Source organism: Giraffa tippelskirchi, chromosome 7 (genome assembly GCF_054371585.1).
Source record: "Giraffa tippelskirchi isolate mGirTip1 chromosome 7, T2T-mGirTip1v1.2.pri, whole genome shotgun sequence".
In the NCBI taxonomy this organism is placed as follows: Eukaryota; Metazoa; Chordata; class Mammalia; order Artiodactyla; family Giraffidae; genus Giraffa; species Giraffa tippelskirchi.
In genome coordinates, this window is record NC_137281.1 from 137,933,303 (window position 1) to 137,955,395 (window position 22,093).

Genomic DNA, 22,093 nt, shown 5'->3' on the forward strand with positions numbered 1-22,093 from the left:
TGGCTTGTGTGACACCAAAATAATTGTTTGACATTTAATTTAATAGCTTTGGATAGACAAAGGTTTAGATGCCTGAGCTGAAAATGTGATAATCTCTCTAATAATGTTGCCTAATTTATGACTTGGTTTTATTGGATAGTGTGGAATTCCAGACCTAGAAAGACTTTACTGTCTTTAATGTAAATGTTTGCTAATTTGGTGTATCTAATGTGTGTAATATGATGTGTTTTAATATATCTTATTAATGAGCTTGAACATCTGTCTGTTTATATTATAATCATTTGTATCAACAGCATAATACACTCTTAGGCACAAGAGCTTAACTTACTTGATTTTGACCCCTGTGTCTTCTAGTTACTAATTATGTGACCTTGAATATGTTTCTGTGATTGATTGGGAGCATAGTGTTGTGATAAAGGCATTACTTTTATAGATAAAAGACCTTGACTCTGACCTTAGCTTATACTAGCTTTGTAAATGCTTTAAGCAAATTACTTAATAGCTGTGAGCTACAGTTTCTCATCTGTAAAGGGATTTCAAATCATAATTAGAGGGTTTTTTTTTTTGAGGAATAAATTGAAATAATTATATAGCACTACAGAAATATAAAACATTAAAATACTTTATCTTCACTTAAAAAATCAAGAATATTTTATTATAAGATTTTTTTTTCCCTTGGATTTTTTATCTTACAACTGGAAGTTCGTATTTGTTTGACCCTTTTCATTCAACTTGCCTACTTCCCACATTTGCAGCCTCTAGCAACCATCAATCTATTCTCTATATCTATGAGTTTGGGTTGTTTTTTTTTTTTAAGATTCTGCATGTGAGTGAGATACTACAGTATTTGTGTTTGTCTGCCTTATTTTACTTTGCATAATGCCCTCAATTCATCCATATTGCTGCAGATGGCAAGATTTTCTTTTTTATGATTGTATATGATTCCATTGTATGTGTGTGTTTGTATACGTGTGTGTGTGTGTATGTGTATAAAATCTGTTGTGTGTGTGTATGAGTGAATATATGTGTGAATGTATGTATATTTTTTGAGGAACTGCCATACTATTTTCCATAGTGGCTGCACCAATTTATACTCCTAAACAGTACCCGAGGGTTCCTTTTTCTCAACATCCTCACAAACACTTGTTATTTCTTGTCTTTTTGGTAAAAACATGTAAGGTGGTATTTTGTGGTTTTGATTTGCATTTGCTGATTAGTGGTGTTGAGCACCTCTTCCTTTATCTGTTGGCCATTTGTATATTGTCTTTGGAGAAATGTCTGTTTAGATCCTATGTCTGTTTTTAAAATGGATTGTTTATTTTTTCTATTGAGTTGTATGAGTTCTTAATATATATTGGATGTTAACCCCTTATGTATATATGGCTTCCAAATATTTTATAGGTTGCCTTTTTATTTTGTTGATGGTTTCCTTTGCTATGCAGACGTTTTTTAGTTGAGTGTAGTCTCACTTGATTATTTTTGCTTTCATTGCCTTTTTTTCATTTGGTGTCAAATTAAAAAAAATCATTGCCAAGACTGATGTCAAGGAGGCGTTAAAATTTTATGGTGCAAAGTCAATGGAATTAAGGAAAGGCTGGTAACTCCTTTATTTATTGTACTAATAATTAGTTGTAGCTTTTATTTATCAAACCCATACTACATGCTAGCCACCATAACTAGCACTTATATACATATCTTAGTTCAAGACTACTTTAAGCATTAATTTAAACTAGCAAAAGTAAATAGAGTTAATAGTCTGACTTAACCAAAATATAATAATAATAGCTATAATTATAATTATTATATTTTAATTTTAATTGGTCCATAATGAATGTTATTAACTAATTTACAAAGAGGTAAAATTTTGGCCATAGTCACACAGCTAGAAAGTTGAGGAAATAGGCAAAAATTGTTCTTAGTGACTCTAAAACTCTCTATTAATTCTCCAGTTATTACATTGCTAAATATTATTGAGTGTATCTCCTTGTATAGATATTTTAGTAGTAGCTTTAAGGCTTCCCTGATAGCTCAGTTGGTAAAGAATCCGCCTGCAATGCAGGAGACCCCAGTTCGATTCCTGGGTTGGAAAGATCCGCTGGAGAAGAAATAGGCTACCCACTCCAGTATTCTTGGGCTTCCCTTGTGGCTCAGCTGGTAAAGAATCTGCCCACAATGCGGGAGACCTGGGTTGGGAAGATCCCCTGGAGAAGGGAAAGGCTACCCACTCCAGTATTCTGGCCTGGAGAATTCCATGGACTGTATAGTCCATGGGGTTGCAAAGAGTCGGACACGACTGAGCAACTTTCAGTCTCACACTTTAAGTATTGCATTAAAAATATATGTCACTTGTTACAATCTACTGTTATTGAAGTTTTACTAATATGAAGTGTAGAAACTTTGCCTCTAAAGTTCCTTTTGCCCTCCTCTCATTTATAATATGATGGTCTTAAAATATCTCCTCTACATATATTTAAAACCACAACAGTTACACTTTCTGCTTCACTTGTCAAACATAGTGTAGAAAACTCAAGAATAGAGGTTAAGTCTATTATATTTACCCATGTTTTTGCTCTTTTTTATGCTCTTTCTTCCTTCTGGGATTTATGAGGCAAAAAGAAAACTCAAGAGAACTTACTGCTGTGTTGTTCCTTTAGTCCCTAGATCCTTGCAGGGCTGCCTTTGGTTTCCAAGCCTTAAACAGTTATCTTATATTTTTTAATATAGTGGCCAGGGTTTTTAGCTGTTCTTAGTGGGAGGGATGGGGAGAAGTGCATGTTTTCTATCTTGGTCTGGAACTAAAAGTTACTTCATTGTACTTTCAATATATATATTAAAAAATTGGCTATGCTGGAGTTTTATCTGGTTTTCCTGATAGTGTGCTATTTGGGAGGAAAAAGCTTGGGGCCTTTAAATCTCTGGATTGAATTCTATTTGACATATCCTAGTGATAAAGTTGCCCATCACTGGGATTAAAAAAGTACATATAAAGGAGATCCTCTAGCTTCCCTTTGCAATTCTTGGAAGTGAGCAGTTTCTTAATAACAATAATAATAAAAAAATAGCTATCATTGATTTTGGTTCTGCCATTTATTGACTTTATGACTTTGGGAACGTTATTTATTCTCAATGTGCCTTAATTTCCTCCACTGTAAAATGGGGATAATAGTACTTGAAAGGTTGTTGAGAAGATTAAATGGTATTATAATTGTGAAGTAATGAGAAAAAATACATTCAGGAAGAACTGTATGAATGTAGCTGTTATCTTCATTATTCTTAGAATAATAGACCCATATGATAGGCATTATTACAGTCATTTTAAGAATAAAAAATCCAGGCTCAGAGAGAGTAAGATACCTTGCCTGGTTCTTTTCTGGCCCAGTTCTATATGGGTATTCTTAGGATATAAACCCAGAGCTGTCTGACCTTACAATGTATGCTTTCCAAGGTATGATGCTATCCATCAACATCATCAAATCCCTCTGCATCCTGCATTTTCACCTAGCATTATGTATATTTCTCGTCATACTTGACATTTTAACCCAAGGCGTAACATCTCACCAATCATTGTACCATAATTTATCTAACCTTCTCTTACTTTTGGATATAAATTGTCTCTCTGTCACCCATCTGGCTCATGTATTAATGAATGCTTGCCAATATCAGTATATTATTTTTTATAATGCAGTAGTAACGATTGACCTTTAAAGGGCTTCATGCCTTTTATATGAAGATAGAAATGTGTTTTATGAAAATGTATATCCCACTAAAAAGTTTCAGTAGCATATTATGTTTATTATACTTTTGAATCTCTGTTGTTCTGTAGAAACTGCTTTAAATTTTTTTGAATCTGAATTTTTGAATCTTTATTGTTATTGTTATTTAGAAAGAATTCTGTAGAAAGATTGTGCATCTTTATTCAGTTGTGTTGTATGAGACTTGGAATTTTTGCCATACGTCTCCTGGCCCTTATTAAATGTAATGGTGGAGGACTCTGCAGGTTATCAAGAGTTGGCTTAAATGTAAGTCTTTGATTTGAAATTATATTTGGGTATATTTCTTTCTGAGCATCATGGTTTATTTTTACTTATATTATTTAATGTGATCTTCACAGTTAAATGAGGATATACTGTTACTACCGTCTTATAGCTCGGTAAACTGCCCATATATTTATAGCCAATGATTGATTTGAAATGGTTGCTCTTTCTACTATATCATGTTGACATATGAGTATATGTTATGTCCAAAATCCCCTGGAGAAGGGCGTGGAAACCCACTCCAGTATTCTTGCCTGGAGAATCCCATGGGCAGAGGAACCTGGCAGGCTACAGCCCCATAGGGTCACAAAGAGTCAAACACGGCTGACGTGACAGCACACAGCACACATACGTTACGTATACATTTGATAACCAGATAAAATGGTAAGATATATGTTTTATTTGAATTTGTTAGTGTTACCACTTTTTGGCAGTATTGATTTGTTCAGGGCCGAAGGAACAGATGCCAAGGCCAGTTTTCTGGATCTATTTGAATAGTATAAATTAGTTGCATCAGTAAACACAACCTGTGTTGAATTAAGGTGAGTGACATGCTCCTGATAGAAACCATATAAATGTGATTATGTGTTTGCACTTCATAACTAGGAAGGTTAATTTCTAAGATATTAGCTGGTTTTAGTGAATTAATAGAGTACTTTGTGCTCATGTATTCAGGGTGCCTTGCATTTTAAATTCATGTGTGCATATACTGTGACCTTACTGATAAGTGTACTGTGAAAGCATGCTAGATAACTCTGTAAGTAATGAATAAAAATTGAATTTTGTAATCTTGGTAATTGCTATATGAAAATTTCCTTTTCTTTCCTTTCCTGTCACTCCCTCTGTTTCCCTTCCATGCTTTTTCCCTTCTCTCCCTTTCTGTCTTCCCTTCCTCTCCTCCTCTTCTCCCTTCATTCCACTTATCAGTTTAGTTATTTAGATTTCGGCTATCATTAAAGGACCATTTTAATTTATGATTCAATTTTTACTTGCTTTTTTCTACTTCTTCCTTACATTATTAAACAAAATGTTATTACTGCTCTTTTTACATATATGGAGAGTACGGAGGAGCCTGGTAGGCTACAGTCCATGGGGTCACTGAGAGTCGGACACGACTGAGCGACTTCACTTTCACTTTTCCCTTTCATGCATTGGAGAAGGAAATGGCAACCCACTCCAGTATTCTTGCCTGGAGAATCCCAGGGATGGCGGAGCTTGGTGGGCTGCCATCTATGGGGTCGCACAGAGTCGGACACAACTGAAGCGACTTAGCAGTAGCAGTAGCAGTAGACAGTAAGAAAGATTTTAGGTAAAATCTTTAACTACTTAATTTGAAAATGAATTAAGATCAGTTGAGAAGATATTTAAATAAATAGTTGTGGACTTGTATTAATCTAGAATTGACTTGGATTATATATAATAGGACTTTTTAAATATTTGTACTTTATAATTGATAATTAGCTTTTCTCTAAAAGTTTCTTTTGATTTCCTTTCATCAACCTGATGCCTTTAAAATATAACAGTTAAGCTTAACCTTTGTTACATTATAGTAGTCATTCTTTAAATTTGTTGAAAATGATTTTATTTTTCTGTTGAAATTTTAGGTTTATTCTATTACATTGACTTACTTTAAGAAGCACTCTGTAACAATGATTTGTCTTTTACTCTTTCCAGTTACTTAAAAGATCATTCTAAACATGATAGCTCTCTAAACTAGAGTATACATTTATTGTAATCTAAGGAATCATTATTATTGGAATATTTATGATCCTTTCTTTAGGAATGAGAAGAAGTTAGGTTCCTAGGAAGATTCAGAAAAGTTTCATTATAGTTTGTTAATTATTTTTATAGTTACTTTAGCTGATTCTCATTGTCTTTGAAATGTGTAAAAAATAAAATTTTCACATTAACAATTGGATTGAAGTTGATCGTATCTATAGAATAATTACTTTTGATTTTTTTCATTGAAAGTAAGTATGTACAAAGAAAAAAATCTCATAGAAACTCAAAATGCAAGCACATAATTTAACCATTTAATGCATTAGCATTCTTCAGTTATTGACATTTTCAGTTATATTCACAGAATAGAGACAGTTTAAATTTTCTGTTAAAATTTTTCTAATAGATTTTTCAACTCTATTGAGGCATTACCTACATCAGCAAAATGTACATATAGTAAGTGTACACTTAGATGACTTTTCTTAAATCTGTACCTTCATAAAACTGTCATTCCCCCTTTTAATCAGTTGTATGCATTCTCCCTGGCAATCAGTCATCTGATTTTAGTCACTCTATGTTAGTTTCTCTGTTGTAGAACTTCATAAATGTGTGTTTTTGTCCCTAGCATCTTTCACCAGGCTTATTTTTGAGATTCATCCATGTTGTTATGTAAATCAGTAGTTCCATTTGTTAGTTGCTCAGTCATGTCCAACTGTTTGTGATCCAATAGGCTATAGCCTGTCAGGCTCCTCTGTCCATGGGGATTCTCCAGGCAAGAATACTGAGTGAGTGGCGATTCCCTTCTCCAGGGAATATTCTCAACCCAGGGATTGAACCTAGGTCTCCTGCATTGCAGGCGGTTCTTTTGCATCTGAGCTACCAGGGAAGCTAGTTCCTGTTTACTGCAGAATAATATTCCATTTATATGAAACTGTTACCTGTTGATTAGACACTGGGATTTTTTTTGAAGTTTGATTCATTGATAAAGTGGCTGTGGTGTCTTCTATAAGTATTTGGTGGAATTCACACATAGAGCCATGTGGGTCTAGAGTTTTATTTCTGGGAAGGTTACTAATATACATTCATTATCTTTAATAGATATAAGGCTATATGCTTATTCAGGTTATCTGTTCTTTCTTGAATAGCAGTTGGCACTGGCAGTTGTTTATTTTAAGAAATTTATCCATTTCAGGTCTGATTTCATATACATTGACCCAAAGTTGTTCATAATATTTTGTTATTATCCTTTTGTAGGATCTGTAATGATGCTTCCTTTTTCCTCCCTTATATTGGCAACTTATGTCTTCTTTTTTTCCTAGATTAGTTCATATAGAATATTATTAATTTTATTGATATTTTCAAGGAACTAGTTTTTAGTTTCATCAGTTTTTTTCTTGTATTGTTTATCTGTTTTATATTTTATTGATAAGAGTTTACATTGTGAAGCTTTTTTGTTGTTTAGTCATTCAGTTGTGTCTGACTCTTTGCTACCCCATGGACTGCAGCACTTCAGGCTGCCCTGTCCTTCACTACCTCCTGGACTTGGCTCAAGCTCATGTCCATTGAGTCAATGATGCCATCCAACCATCTCATCCTCTGTTGCCCCTTCTCCTCCTGCCCTCAGTCTTTCCCAGCATCAAGGTCTTTTCCAGTGAATCAGCTCTTTGCACCAGGTGCCAAAGTATTGGAGCTTCAGCTTCAGCCATCTGTCCTCCCAATGAATATTCAGGGTTGATTTCCTTTAGGGTTAACTGATTTGATGTCCTTGCAGTCCAAGAGACTCTCAAGTCTTCTCCAGCACCATAGTTCGAAAGCATCAGTTCTTCGGCTCTCACCCTTCTTTATGGTCCAAATCTCACATCTGTTCGTGACTACTGGAAAAACCATAGCTTTGACTAGACGGACTTTTGTTGGAAAAGTGATGACTTTGTTTTTTAATATGCTGTCTAACTTTGCTATAGCTTTTCTCTAAAGAGCAGGTATCTTAATTTCATGGCTGCAGTCACCATCTGCAGTGATTTTGGAGCCCAAGAAAATAAAGTTTCTCACTGTTTCCATTTTTTCCCCATATATTTGCCATGAAGTGATGGAACCAGATGCCATGATCTTAAGTTTTTTTATGTTGAGTTTCAAGCCAGCCTTTTCACTCTCCTCTTTCACTTTCATCAAGAGACTCTTTAGTTCCTCTTCACTTTCTGCCATAAGGATGGTGTTATCTGGATATCTGAGGTTACTGATATTTCTCCAGGCAATCTTGATTCCAGCTTGTGCTTCATCCAGTCTGGCCTTTCCCATGATGTACTCTGCATATAAGTTAAATAAGTAGGGTGAAGCTTTTACCTATTTCACCAGACTTTCAAATGCTTGCCTACTTCTTGAAGTATAATGTAGACTTTAAAACCATATTGTTTTTTCTGCCTGTCATACATACATCTTATAACTTTGTTATAAACTCTGTATTTGTCATTTTAGTTGTAAAGAATCAAATTTATTTTATTTTGGAATCAAATTTATTTTAAAAGAGATTAAAAATTAGAAAACATTTCATTTATACTTATTCATACATTTATTCATTGTTTACATTCAAGTTTCCACCTACCATTTTCTTTCAGTCTGAAAAGCATCCTTTTAAGTATATCTTGTAGTGTGTATCTGTTGGTAACAAGTTCTTTCAGCTTATGTTTCCAGAAAATGTATTTATTTTGCTTTTATCTTTTAAACACTTTTTATTTTAGATTTACAGAAAATTTGCAAAGAAAGGAGTGTTTTCATACACTTTTTGCCAGTTAGCCTAATGTTAACATCTTACCTAGTCATAGTGCGTTTGCGAAAAATGATGAATTAACAGGGTGCAATATTATTTGCTAGACTACACACTGTATTTGAATTTTACCAGTTTCTCCACAGTGTCCCTTTTCCTTTCCAAAATCTAATCCTTGATACCATATCTCCTTAGACTGCTCTAATCTGTGACAGTTTTCTTAGTTGTTTCATTTTTTTTTACGACCTTGATAATTTTGAAGAGTATGTTAGGGTCAGGTATTAATATTTGGTTGGATGTCTCTCAGTTTGGGGCTTTTTGGTATTTTTCCCATTTTTAGACTGGAATTTGGGTTTGGGGGTTGAATACCACAGAGATAATGTGCCATCATTCAGTACCAATTAGAGTTGTTTCATCACTGTAGAAAATTTCCCTGAACCCCCTTGGTAATCAGCCCTTACTTATATGTTCTGACCTTGGCAACAGCTGATCTGTTTTTCACCCTGTAGTTTTCTTTTTTCCATAATATCGGATAAATGAATCACACAATATGTGTCTTATGGTTCTAGCTTCCTTCACCTAGCAAAATGTCTTTTTAAGATTCACCCATTTTGTTGAGTGGGCCAATAGTTTGTTCCTTTTTATTGCTGAGTAGTAGCCCTTTGTTTTTGATACATTATCATTTGTTTTGATAAATGAATGTTCTCATTTACTTGTTGAAGTCCATGGGATTTTCTCTCCAATTTTTGTCTATTTATATATGAAGCTGCTATAAACATTTGTGTATCAGTTTTTGTAGGAATATGAGCTTTAATTTTTCTTGAGGTGATGCCTAGATAGGAGTGGGAATACTGGGTAAGTCTGTTTTTAACTTTGAAACCTTAAACTTCTTAAAGCAAACATAGGAGAAAATATATTGACTGTGGATTTGGCATTGAAGTTTTAGACATAATAGCCAAACCACAGTCTATTAAAAAATTATATTCAATCAAAAGATTAAATTTTGCTGGATGCAGGACACTGTTAAAATGCAAAGACAAGTTACAGACTGGTGGTAAACACTTGAAAAGTCACATATCTGATTATAGACATGTATCAAGAATATATAAAGAACTCTTAAATCTCAAATGTAAACGATCTAATATATAAATGGACAAAACATCTCAAATGACATTTCACCAAAGAAGCTATATGGATGGAAAACAGGCAGAGGAATAGATGATTACATGCTTAGAGAAATTGAATGCAAATGAAATCTACATTGAGATACCACTACACAACTATCAGAATTGCTTTAAAAAATTGAAAATACCAAATGCTGGAGAAATTGCAGAGTATAGGAACACTTATTTTTTGCTGGTAACAATTTAGGATGTAGATTAAGGATGAAGAAGTTGCTTTGGAATACAATTTGGCATTTTCTTATAAATGCACATTTTTCATATGACCCAGCAATCTCAATCCTAGGTATTTACCCAAGTTAAATGAAAGATTACAGAAACCTGCTCTTGTGTTTGAAGGTATTGTCAGTGGATAGCAAAGGGTAATTTTGCTGTTTCTTTTTATTTCAGCACTTTTTAAAGACATTATTCTGTTGCCCACTAGCTTGTATGTTTTTCTGATAAGCCAAATTCTTTTTGTAGCACCTGTGTATTTCCCCCGTGTGACTAATCTTCTTCTCCAAATTATGGTTTTATTTGTATTTAAAAATACATTGGAAATTCTGTGTATGCCCGTGACTAAGCTAGTTTTTAACATGTTACTTCAAGTTTCACGGTAGGTTTTGTTTTGAGAAGTCCTTTTTCAAACTGAATGCCAAAATGGGGGGAATGCCTGTACATTTCCAACTGGCCCCAAAGCCATTAATGTAAATTGTTTTCTTGCTAATGAGGATGAGTGACTTTAAAGTTTTAGCACCTGAACAGGTTTTAGTTCATGATGATAGTTTAAGGTGACATGACTGTGCTGAAAGCTGTCAAACACTGTAGTATCTGAAGATAAGTGCTGTAAACAATGGCTGCTTTAAAATTTTACTTTTTTTTAAATCAAACTTTCCAATTTTTTTCTTTCTGTATAATTTTCTCTTAGAGTAATATTTTAAAAAATTGGCATATAATGTTATATTAGTTTCAGGTATACAACATTATGATTTGATACATGTATACATTGTGAAATGATTACTGTATGAAATCTGGTTAACATCTGTCACCATATATAGTTACAATATTTTTCTTGTGATGAAAATATCTTCTGTTTGTCTTCAAATTCACTTAACTTTTCCTCTGCAGTATCTAATATGCTCTTAATCATTATGAGAGAATTTTTTAAAATTCTAGATTTTTTAAAAAATTATAGATGTTGCCTTTTTGTTAGTTCTTATTTCTTTTATCAATGTATTCATTTTCTAAAATTTAAATCCTAGCATATATTTTTAGTAATTGTTTTAGGATCCTTATCTGCTCTTATCATCCCTTTGTCTTCTGGGTCTGTTTTAAATTGACTGATTTTCTTCTTGGTTGTGGGCCACATTTTCCTACTTGTTGGCCTCATAGAAAAAAATATACACTTCTGGAAAAGTAATTCATAATTTCTTCAACCATGTTTCTATTGGTGAGCAATTATGTTTTTTCCAGTTTAAAATTGTTGCAAACAATGTTTTAATGAATACCCTTCTACTGTGTTTTGTTCACATGTTAAAGTGCATCTTAGTGTAAATTTCTGCTAGTGGAATTTCTCATCAAAGGACATGTTTATGCAAATATTTGACATATTATGCCATATTGCCCTTTGCATAGGGTATACATATTTTATACTAGTTAATAAGTACTGAATTATTTTTAAGTTTAGAAGAAAATCCTCTAATGAACATGGTTCATGGCAGAACACGCCAGGCTCCTAGAGATTTGATTCTGTAGCACGTTGTCACAGATTCATCTTTTGGCCTTAACCTTAGTAAAGCCACTTGAATGTAACTCTTGGAAACTTTCACATAGTCAGATGCTAAAAGAAGTAGCTATTGTGGTCATTTTCTTATATTTTGAATATGCGTGTGTGCTAAGTTGCTTCGGTCGTTGTCCGACTCTTTGCGACCCTGTGGACTGTTGTCCGACTCTTTGCGACCCTGTGGACTGTAGCCCGCCAGACTCCTCTGTCCATGGGATTCTCTAGACAAGAATACTGGAGTGGGTTGCTATTTCCTTCTCCAGATACACTGAGTATAAGAAAAGTTAATTTGATAGTGTTGTAATAGTACTACATTCTGTTGTTGTTGTTCCTTCTAATGGAATGGTTACACTATTTTTAAGAAATTAATTTGGTGATTATTTTTTATATTCAGTTTTTACTGAATTAATCAGAATGTTAATTGCTGCAAGAAGAGGCTTTTTGGAGGGCTTGTTTTAGTGACATTACTGCTCTTGCAATTAGAATCCACTAGAATATTATCCGGAGAAGGCAATGGCACCCCACTCCAGTGCTCTTGCCTGGGAAATCCCATGGACGGAGGAGCCTGGTAGGCTATAGTCCATGGGGTCGCTAAGAGTCGGACACGACTGAGCGACTTCACTTTCACTTTTCCCTTTCATGCAGTGGAGAAGGAAATGGCAACCCACTCCAGTGTTCTTGCCTGGAGAATCCTGGGGACGGCGGAGCCTGGTGGGCTGCCATCTATGGGGTCGCACAGAGTCGGACACGACTGAAGCGACTTAGCAGCAGCAGCAGCAGAATATTATCCTCAAGGGTAGAAATTTTTTTGTCTGTCTTGTTATTGCAGAAACTTAAAATTGCCAAGGTAGTGAATTACTGCTGCCTTATTTTTGGTTTGGGGCTTGAAGTGCTGGAGTGTTTGCTCTTTTTTCTAGTCACCCCTTAGCCTTTAACAGCCTTTTGAATACCTGCATTTCAGGTGATCTTTCTCCATGTTCTTTGTAATTTTTGGTTAGTTGCTGGACAGTGTGAACTTTATGTCATTAAGTGTCTGTATTTTGTTATCTTTCTTTAAAGAACATTGAGTTCTATTTTGATAGGCATTTATTTCCTTTTGGATCACTTTGAGCTTGCTTTTACAGCTTGTTTTAAGTTTTGTTGTGAATCTTGTTAGCATAGCCTTTATTCTGTGGCTGGAGTCATTAGACTTGTCTCATGAGCAGATCTGGGCTACAGCCCTTGAGCTAAGAATGGACTTTACATTTTTAAACAGTTGTAAAGAAACGAGAATAAAAGCTAAGAATATGTGGTAGAGACTGTATGTGTCCCACATAGTCTGAGATATTTACTGTCTTGCCCTTTATAGAAAACATTTTCTGAACTTTGCTCTAAGACTTGCTTAACCCTAAATTATAAGCTGTTTTATTTCTTGGCTTTCTACTGAATACCCCAGGTTTTCTGTGATATTTTCATTCTGTTTGATTGGAACTCATATGTCTCCCCTTTGTAAAATCTCTGAAAGGTGTACAGCTTTCAGCTATATTTAATTTTTCTTTCCTTGGTATTCTTTGCAAGTCTCATGAGGTTGTACTATGCATGCAGAACTTAGTATCTAGCTGGAGACTCAAAGGATCACCTCTGCACATTTCTGGAGTCTTTTCTCTGGGTAGCTGTCTTCACTTTGGTACACTGTCTCACAGATTCCAGCCACCTTACATTCCCTTAACTTTTTTAATTTTAATTTTATTTATTTTAAAATAAGATAATGTTTTAATATAATATATTTTTTAACCAAAGTTAAGTTTTAAAAAAATGAGTTGACCGTGTATTTCTGGGTTTATTTCTGGACACTCTATTCTATCCCATTGGTGTCTGTTTTTATGCTGGTTATCATACTGTTTTTTGTGTTTTTTTTTTAACTTTTTATTTTATGTATGACTGAGTCACTCTGTTTTGCACCTGAAACTATTAAAACATTGTTAATTGATTATACTCTAAACTTTTTTTGTCTCTTATCTTTTCACCTCAAGAAGATAGCTGTGCTTTGCTTGAATTATCCATTTTTGTCCTGGTGTTCAATAAAGTTTAGAAACCTGCAGTGAACATAGGGCTTACATTTGGTTGTTGACCTTCTCTCAGGCATTGCAGTCTGGTCTGACCTTTGCCCAATGTCTGAAAACTGTATTCCTAAATTTTTTTCTTTTTCTTTTAGTTTTCCAGTTGTTTATATGTGAAGGCAAATCTAGTATCAGTTATTCTTTCACGGTTAGAAGCGGAAGGTCTGTTTCAGTTCAGTTCAGTTGTTTAGTCGTGTCCAACTCTGCGACCCCATGGACTGCAGCACGCCAGGCCTCCCTGTCCATCACCGGCTCCCAGAGCTTACTCAAACTCATGTCCATTGAGTTGGTGTTGCCATCCAACTATCTCATCCTTGTCATCCTCTTTTCCTCTCGCCTTCAGTCTTTCGCAGCATCAGGGTCTTTTCCAGTGAGTCAGTTCTTCGCATCAGGTGGCCAAAGTATTGGAGTTTCAGCTTCAGCATCAGTCCTTCCGATGAAAATTCAGGACTGATTTCCTTTAGGATGGACTGGTTGGATCTCCTTGCAGTCCAAGGGACTCTCAAGACACTCTCAAGGTCTTCTCCAACACCACAGTTCAAAAGCATCAGTTCTTCAGTGCTCAGCTTTCTTTGTAGTTCAACACTCACATCCATACATGACTACTGGAAAAACCATAGCCTTGACTAGATGGACCTTTGTTGGCATAGTAATGTCTCTGCTTTTTAATATGCTGTCTAGGTTGGTCATAACTTTACTTCCAAGGAGCAAGCATCTTTTAAGAAGTCTGTTTAGTAAACATTGATAGAAATGCTTTTAGACTTTTGATATATTATAAACTAATAATTATACTTTTGTCAAATATCTTATTTGTTGTAAATTGAGTTTAATTTTTATAGTATTTGTAAGAGGTATTAGCAGAATATTAAGAAAACTGTGATTAAGATTCAGTTCTGTCCTACATCTTGGATGCCTACTCTGTGTCTCAGACTTTGTACATCTTTCTGGGGGCAGAAAAAGTACCACTTGAATTGAAGGCCAGATACTCAGTCTGGTAGGGAGAGTAGACCTCTGTATTATCTATTGCTGCATGACAGATTACCCTAAGACTAAGTGGTTTAAAAACTTAATCTCTTGGCCAGGAATCTGGCCATGGCTTTAGCTGGATCTTCTGGTTCAGGATCTTTCAAAAACCTGAAATTAAAATGTCAGTCAAGCTACAGTGGTATCAAGGCTTGACTGGTGGAGGATCCATTTCCAAGTTCACTCACATGGCTGTTGGCAGGAATCAGTTCCTTTCCACACAGGCCTCTTGACAGGGCAGCTCACAGGGTGGTAGCTTATATCTCTTGTAACCTTATCTCAGAAGTGAAATTCTGTCATTTTCACTGTATTCCATTTAAGAAGTAAGTCCTTAGGTCCTGCCCACACTCAGAAGGAGGAGATTACACAAAGATACGGATATAGGACACGAGGATCGTTAATAGCCATTTTAGAAATTGCCTTAATAACACATGGTATATAAATTGCATAAAATGTTATAATTGTGTCTATAAAATAATGTTTTATTTTATAAAGGAATAAAGTTTCAGAAGGAAGCCTGCCACATTTCAATCCATTTGCTGTTTTTCAGATGAAGGGTAGTATGTGAATCTCAAACAGAAATGAATTCATAAACACTTGACAAGAAAACAACCCACTCGAAGAAGAAATCTCAGCAAATGCTAATAAATTTTAGTCCAAAATTAGCTCATGTAGTTAATGTTGAAATATTTTCACTAATAAATTCATCCACAAATAAACTGAGTGGCTTTCATATCAAAGGCTGTACGTACTTCCTTCAGCTATCCCATTGTCTTTGTAAAGTGAATCTTCTAGATGAGGAGAATTAAGACATAGAGAATTATTTTTAATGACTGAAAGGTAACCATAAGATTGCTGATCTTATTGGCTTTTTACACCAGTTTATTTTAATACTTAAGGAGTGTCTTGTAAAATATATGTTGATAATAATAAACCCTAAATTTGTTGAATGAGTTTATTTTCCTTATAATGGCACTGTCCCCTGCATCCTACATTCGTATTTGCTTTCCGGGGCACAAAATGCAGTTGAGGTTGATGTGCTCAGATTTTGTATCATGTATCATAGAGGCACATGCCATTATGACATCTTCATTCACTCATTCATTTATTTATTAAAAAATATTTGTAACTAAGTTTTAAATACTGTTCTAAGTACTTTGGATATATATGTCAGTGAACATGGGTCAAAATCATTAAGTTAAAATCTTGGTTGGTATGGTTCAAAAATGAACAATAAACATTATAGGTAAGTAAGCACACATTCATTATAGATAAGAAAAAAGTTATATATGTGCTCTTTTAAACCATACTAAAGAAAATTACCTAGAAAGCTACTTGGTTTTCAGCTGATTTTTGTTGATCACTTTTTAAAATATTGGTTAAGACAACAAACTTTGGGGAAATATTCTTTCTAAAGACAGAATTAAAATCATGCTATTAATTTAGAAATGACCATGTTTTGCTCCTACAATAATTTCTTGTTTTTCATATGCAATATCAATATTACTGTAAAGTGCAGTAATTTAATGGGCTTCCCAGGTGGCTCAGTAGTAAAGAATCTGCCTGCCGATGCAGGAGTTGCCGCAGACACAGGTTCAATCCTTGGGTCAGAAATATTCCCTGGAGGAGGAAATGGCAAACCACTCCAGTATTCTTGCCTGGAAAATTCCATGGACAGAGGAGCCTGGCGGTCTACAGTCCATGGGGTCACAAAGAGTCAGACACCACTGAGCAACTGAGCACAATTTCTCCTCTTCCATGTAGTAATTTAATATCTTAAATGTTTTTGATGGTTTATAAAATCCCAAAGCACTTGGTATGACAAAATTTATGTTTCTGTAAACTTGTTACTGTTCAAATTATTTTATACTTTTGCTGGCTTTGAATATTTATGATAATTGTTATAATTTTGAGTAAAATGTTACAGCACGTCTTTTATTATTTGTTGTTGAGGTGATTCTTGTTTAGAAAACTCAGTACTTTTGTTTATCACATTTGTCTTTCTAGGTTAGCTTTTTCTATGAAGGGGAAGAGTAAACACTTTTAATGTCTTATTGGTATAGCTTAGTATTGAGTAGCGGAGAAGGCAATGGCATCCCACTCCAGTACTCTTGCCTGGAAAATCCCGTGGATGGAGGAGCCTGGTGTAGGCTACAGTCCATGGGGTCGCTGCAAGTCGGACACGACTGAGCGACTTCACTTTTACTTTTCCCTTTCATGCACTGGAGAAGGAAATGGCAACCCACTTCAGTATTCTTGCCTGGAGAATCCTAGGGACGGCAGAGCATGGTGGGCTGCCGTCTATAGGGTCGCAAAGAGTCGGACACGACTGAAGCGACTTAGCAGCAGCAGCAGCAGCAGTATTGAGTAGAATGTATTATAGGTTTAACTTATGGTAAGACAGCATTTTACAATGGTGCATGTATTGTCAGACAGTATTACTAACACAAATGTTAATACTTCTTTTGTCAACTTACTGAATTAAATACATCCCTTAGGCCATCAGAGTGGATTTTTTAATTGAGATTTGGGGTTCAAAGAGACAAAAATAGTAGTCGTGGTCTTTAATTGTTTAAACCATTTCTTCAACTTTTCTGTCTAGTCTTTCACAACTATTTAATTAATGGTTAAGCACCCATCACATTGTTTTGTATATAGAAACTGTTTCTTTTCTTTCTTTCTTTCTTTCTTTCTTTCTTTCTTTCTTTATTTATTTATTTATTTATTTATTTTTATAAATTTATTTATTTTAGTTGGGGGCCAATCACTTCACAACATTGCAATAGTGTGGGGAACACATGTAAACCCATGGCAGATTCATGTTAATGTATATAGAAACTGTTTCTTTTCTCTCTTCTCTTTTACAAGGACCTCTGTGCCTGGAAATAAGACTTTTCTTACATAGCTCTGGAATTATCAGATGGCATTAAAGTTACATCTTTGCCTACAAATTTTTTCCTTGGGGAGAAAATTGTTTTGTTTCCAAAAAATTCAAAGCTTAATGATGTAGAAGTGACAAATGAAACCAATAACCTAGCCTGAGAAAACATATCCATTTTGTAGTGTAAGATACACAGTAACTAAAATTTAACTGGTATTAGACTTCTGTTGCAATTGTTGATATTTTAAAATAAATTTGAGGAAGGAATAATCCACCATAATCCATATGAATCTTTGCTTATGATGTTTGGAGTGGTTGCCAGCTGTGTAATGGCTGTGATAACCTTTACTTGGCTAATTGGCTGTCATCTGCAGAGTGAAATAGTGTGATGACAGCTGAGCAGTGAGAAGAGGGTGGAGTTGAAATTTTGTAGAAATGAATTCACTCATACAGAGAACATGTGTCAATTTTTTCAGTTTGAGATAATGGGAATATTAGCCCAGAATATGTAGTTGAGTACATTTTATTTGGTTTTGAGTGGGTTTTCAAAGATACAATCTTTTAATCTCAGTATATGTGCTATATTTATATTGCACAGTGATGTTAGAAGGAGAAGTAATAATCGCATTTGAAGGACTTTCATTCTTAGAGCTAATTAATTTATGTTGTAGAGCCTTGATTTAATATGGAGATGTAAAAGCTTTTCCTTTTTTCCTGTACATTTTTTGCCAGCCTGTTGGCTACTTAAAACCAATATGTTTCTTTTAACTCCATGAATCTCAGCTTACGCTATTTTACTCATCCTAAATAATTTAAATACATTTCTTTCTCTTTCCACAGCATGTAGAGTCCATGAAGCACAGGAAAATAAAACTTCCTACTCATACCACCAGGAAAATCTCTTGAGAAGAGTCACCATAGGACTACAGGAGAGACTAATTTGTCTGAAGCATCATGTGTTGAAACAACAGAAGACTACAACCTTTGCACTGGTTAGAAACAGAGTAACGATGTTTTTAATTCTTTGAGCTCCAGGACCCCAGGAGAGTGAGTTCAAACTCTGAAAATGCGGCCATGGACTGGTTCCTGGCGTTGGATCATGCTCATTCTTTTTGCCTGGGGGACCTTGCTATTTTATATAGGTGGTCACTTGGTACGAGATAATGACCACCCTGATCACTCTAGCAGAGAACTGTCCAAGATTTTGGCAAAGCTTGAACGCTTAAAACAGCAAAATGAAGACTTGAGGCGAATGGCTGAATCTCTCCGGTAGGTTCTAAGAAACTGAGGGAAGAATGGTGAAATATTGTACTTTGTTTTTAGGTGTAGGGCTTCAGTCAGCTATTAAAAAAATACTTAATGATTTCTATAAACTGCTATTTTTGCAAAAATTTAAATATCTTAGTAAGGTACTTTTTGTACTGCTTCTCTATGTAGTTAACATAGAGAGTTACTCTAGCAGATCTTGTTTTACATATGAATTTTAGTCTAGAAAAACTGTGCTGTTCAGTTCATGTACTTATATTTTGTTTCAAATTATCTTCAGCATTTTGATAATTTTAATAAATTAAGCTTTGTATGATTTGAATTAGTCCATATTAAAATTTTCATCATGGACTATAATAAACACATTATAATAATTGAGAGACTAAGTTAGTCTAACTGTAACTTATGAAAAAAATTCATTCTTAAAACAACTGTATATGGAATCTAGAGATTTATTATAATTGCTACTTCTAGTCTATTAAAAAATGTGACAAATATCTATTAGAAATCATCAACTTTTGGGAAAAACAAAGTTCTGTATTTTTGGGAGCAAGTGAACATAGTGTTAAATAGATAATCTCTATATTTGTTTTCAAAGTTATTGAATTTAGAAGTTCTTTAGTATCTTCTAATTCCTCATACTTAAATATGAAGGTGATTGTATATTTAGTGCTTGCTGTCTCTCAAGAGAGCAGTCGAAGATTTGAGAAGATGAAAAAGTGAGACTCATCTACAGGTGGTAATTGACTCTAAGGGAAGTAGTGTAGAGAAAAAGAATACAAAGTCATTTCTTTTTTGAGAAACAAATAAACCGAGGAGTTGAAAATGGAAGCGTTCTGTTGTGCATAGAGCCTTCAGAGTAATTGGAGAAGGAGAACTGGAGAGAGTGATGCTGTGGAGGCTGAGGAGTGTTCTATGACAAAATGTAGTTGGCAGCATCATCCACCCTTGGTGCTTCCCTGCCCTAACTGCCCTTCACTCTTTATTTAGAACTCAGTTCTTTCCTTTTGTTTAGTTCCATAACTTTTCTTCACCCTGATATTATTTTTGATCTCTTTATATTCTTTGGAAAGCTGTGATATGTGTTATGAGTTTTACAGCAATGAATGAAATATCATCCCTATCATTTGTAAGAGTAGTACCAATCAGCAAAGTACAAAGTCGTCAGGAATTAGAAAGCAGATGGATAACTTTGAAATTTGTGTATCATTTTATTTCCTTGTTGAGAAGAGCCAGGGAGGATCATGGAAAGGATGGTCTTTCAGTAGAGTCCTACTCATTTGTTATGGGAACCAAAGATTGATAATTAGAAGTTAGTAATAATAGCTGTCATTTGTTGAGAGTTTATTTTGTGCCAAGTACTTTGCCAAGGACTTTATATGGATTATCTCATTGAATTCCACAACTTTTTGATGGGATGCTGGTTCTAATTGTATAACCATTTTACGGATAAGGAATCAACAGAATATTAAGTGATTTAATTTTTCCCAAGATCACAGTTTTCACAAATGATGGCACTTACTTTGAATCCTGGCAGTTTGAGTGGAAAGCCAGGGAACTGGTGAATTGTTTTGCCTCTCTGAATGGAGGGGCTTCCCTTGTGGCTCAGCTGGTAAAGAATCCGCCTACAATGTGAGAAACCTGGGTTGTGAAGATTCCCCTGGAGAAGGGAACAGCTACCCGTTCCAGTATTCTGGCCTGGAGAATTCTGTGGACTAACTGAGTGACTTTCATTTTCACTCTGAATAGAAACCAGTGAGAAGTAAATGATTCAGAAATCTCATCTAAACATCTCATATAGCAGATCAGCAAGAGTAGTTAACTTTGGAGAATCCTTGTAGTAAGATCTTATTCTACATTATAAGAGTTTTACTCCTTGAAAAAGATGTTGCCTCTTAATTTAGGCTTATAAAAGTTTGCTAATTTTCCCCCTAATTTCAACTTAAATACTGACACTTCAGTTGGCTTATTTCTAACTGCCAGGCGTTAGGTTGGCCAAAAAGTTCATTTAGGATTTTCTTTAAGGTGTTATGGAAAAATCCAAATGAACTTTTCAGCCAGTCCAGTGTTTGTTTCTATTGCATGAAGGAAAACTTGCCTTAATAAAAGTTATTCCTTCTGCAAAATAATCTTTGAGTTTCTTAAGTCACTTTCTTTGTAGTCTTTCATGTTGCTGAAGAATTAAGTTCTCAGCTTCTCAAATGTAGAGATAACTTCTAAGAGTGTAGACATTTAATATGTCATGTTATAGCATATATACAATCTGAAAGCACAGATGGAGCAAATGAGCCTGTATACACACACACACACACACAAATAATTTCAAGAAAATATGTAATTAATTAGGGAATAAAGCTTCCTCAGGCCTTTCCATCAACTTTATTGGTAGGACCATTTGTGTTTTCGCCGAAGAGATTTTATTTTAAAGTCCCTAATATCAAAGGAAGAGCAGTAGAGGTGCTAGTGACATTGGTTTCTTTTTCTCCCTTTATTGTAATATTTCATACTCAGTTTTCTGTGTCTTTTTTAATAAGAAAATATGTCCAGAAGGTAGACTATGTAGAATTAATTCAGATGTCTGTAAAGCTAGATTATTTTTTTGAGATATGGTTTGTGGATCGGAATTAGAAAGTAACCCAGAAGCCTGCACGTGTGCATGCTCCGTCACGTCAGACTCTTTGCAACCCTGTGGACTATAGCCCACCAGGTTCCTTTGTCCCTGGGATTATCCCTGCAAGAATACTGGAGTAGGTTGCCATTTCCTCCTCCAGGAGATCTTCCTGACCCAGGTATCAAACCTGCATCTCCTGTGTCTCCTACATTGGCAGGCAGATTCGTTACCACTGGAGCCACCTAATTCAGATGTCTTGTAAAGTTAAGATTATTTCTTTGAGATATGGTATGTGGCTTGAAGTTGGAAAGGAAGTCAGAAGTCTGAAACTACAATTTTTAAACATTCAGGACAGTCATTTTTTAAAAGCAATTACCCAACCCTCTAGCTTGTGTTTGCTAATCTTGTTGATAGGACTGCAAATTTAGGAAAATAATTTGAAGATTATTACTCTGAGGGATACAAATGCCTTTAGTACAATGTGGGGAGGTTGCTGTATGTTGTTGTTTTTCAGTTGCTAAGTCATATCTGACTCTTTGCAACACCATGGACTGCAGCATGCCAGGCTCTTCTGTCTTCCACTATCTCCCGGAGTTTGCTCAAATTCATGTCCATTCAATCAGTAATGCTATCCAACCATCTCATTTTCTGCCACCCGCTTCTGTTACCTTTAGTATTTCCCAGCATTGTGGTCTTTTTCAGTGAGTTGGCTCTTCGCATCAGATGGCCAAAGTATTGAAACTTCATGTTCAGCAT

The 22,093-nt window shown here is 35.0% G+C and overlaps 1 protein-coding gene across 50 annotated transcripts in view; it reads left to right on the plus strand.

Moving 5' to 3' along the window:
* FUT8 (fucosyltransferase 8) overlaps positions 1–22,093 on the plus strand; it is a 367,612-nt gene that overhangs the window by 117,152 nt on the left and 228,367 nt on the right. For 45 of the 50 annotated variants that reach the window (XR_014059426.1, XR_014059425.1, XM_081509992.1 and 42 more), the window contains one exon: positions 18,301–18,729. Coding sequence is in view for 48 of the 50 variants with exons in the window: in XM_081509992.1 (XP_081366118.1) it covers positions 18,527–18,729 (203 nt within the window). In the remaining 2 variants the exon portion in view is untranslated. Of the gene's footprint in view, positions 1–3,883; positions 4,020–18,300; positions 18,730–22,093 lie in introns of all 50 variants that reach the window. The other 5 variants (XM_081509998.1, XM_081509954.1, XM_081509969.1 and 2 more) reach the window with 1 other exon arrangement.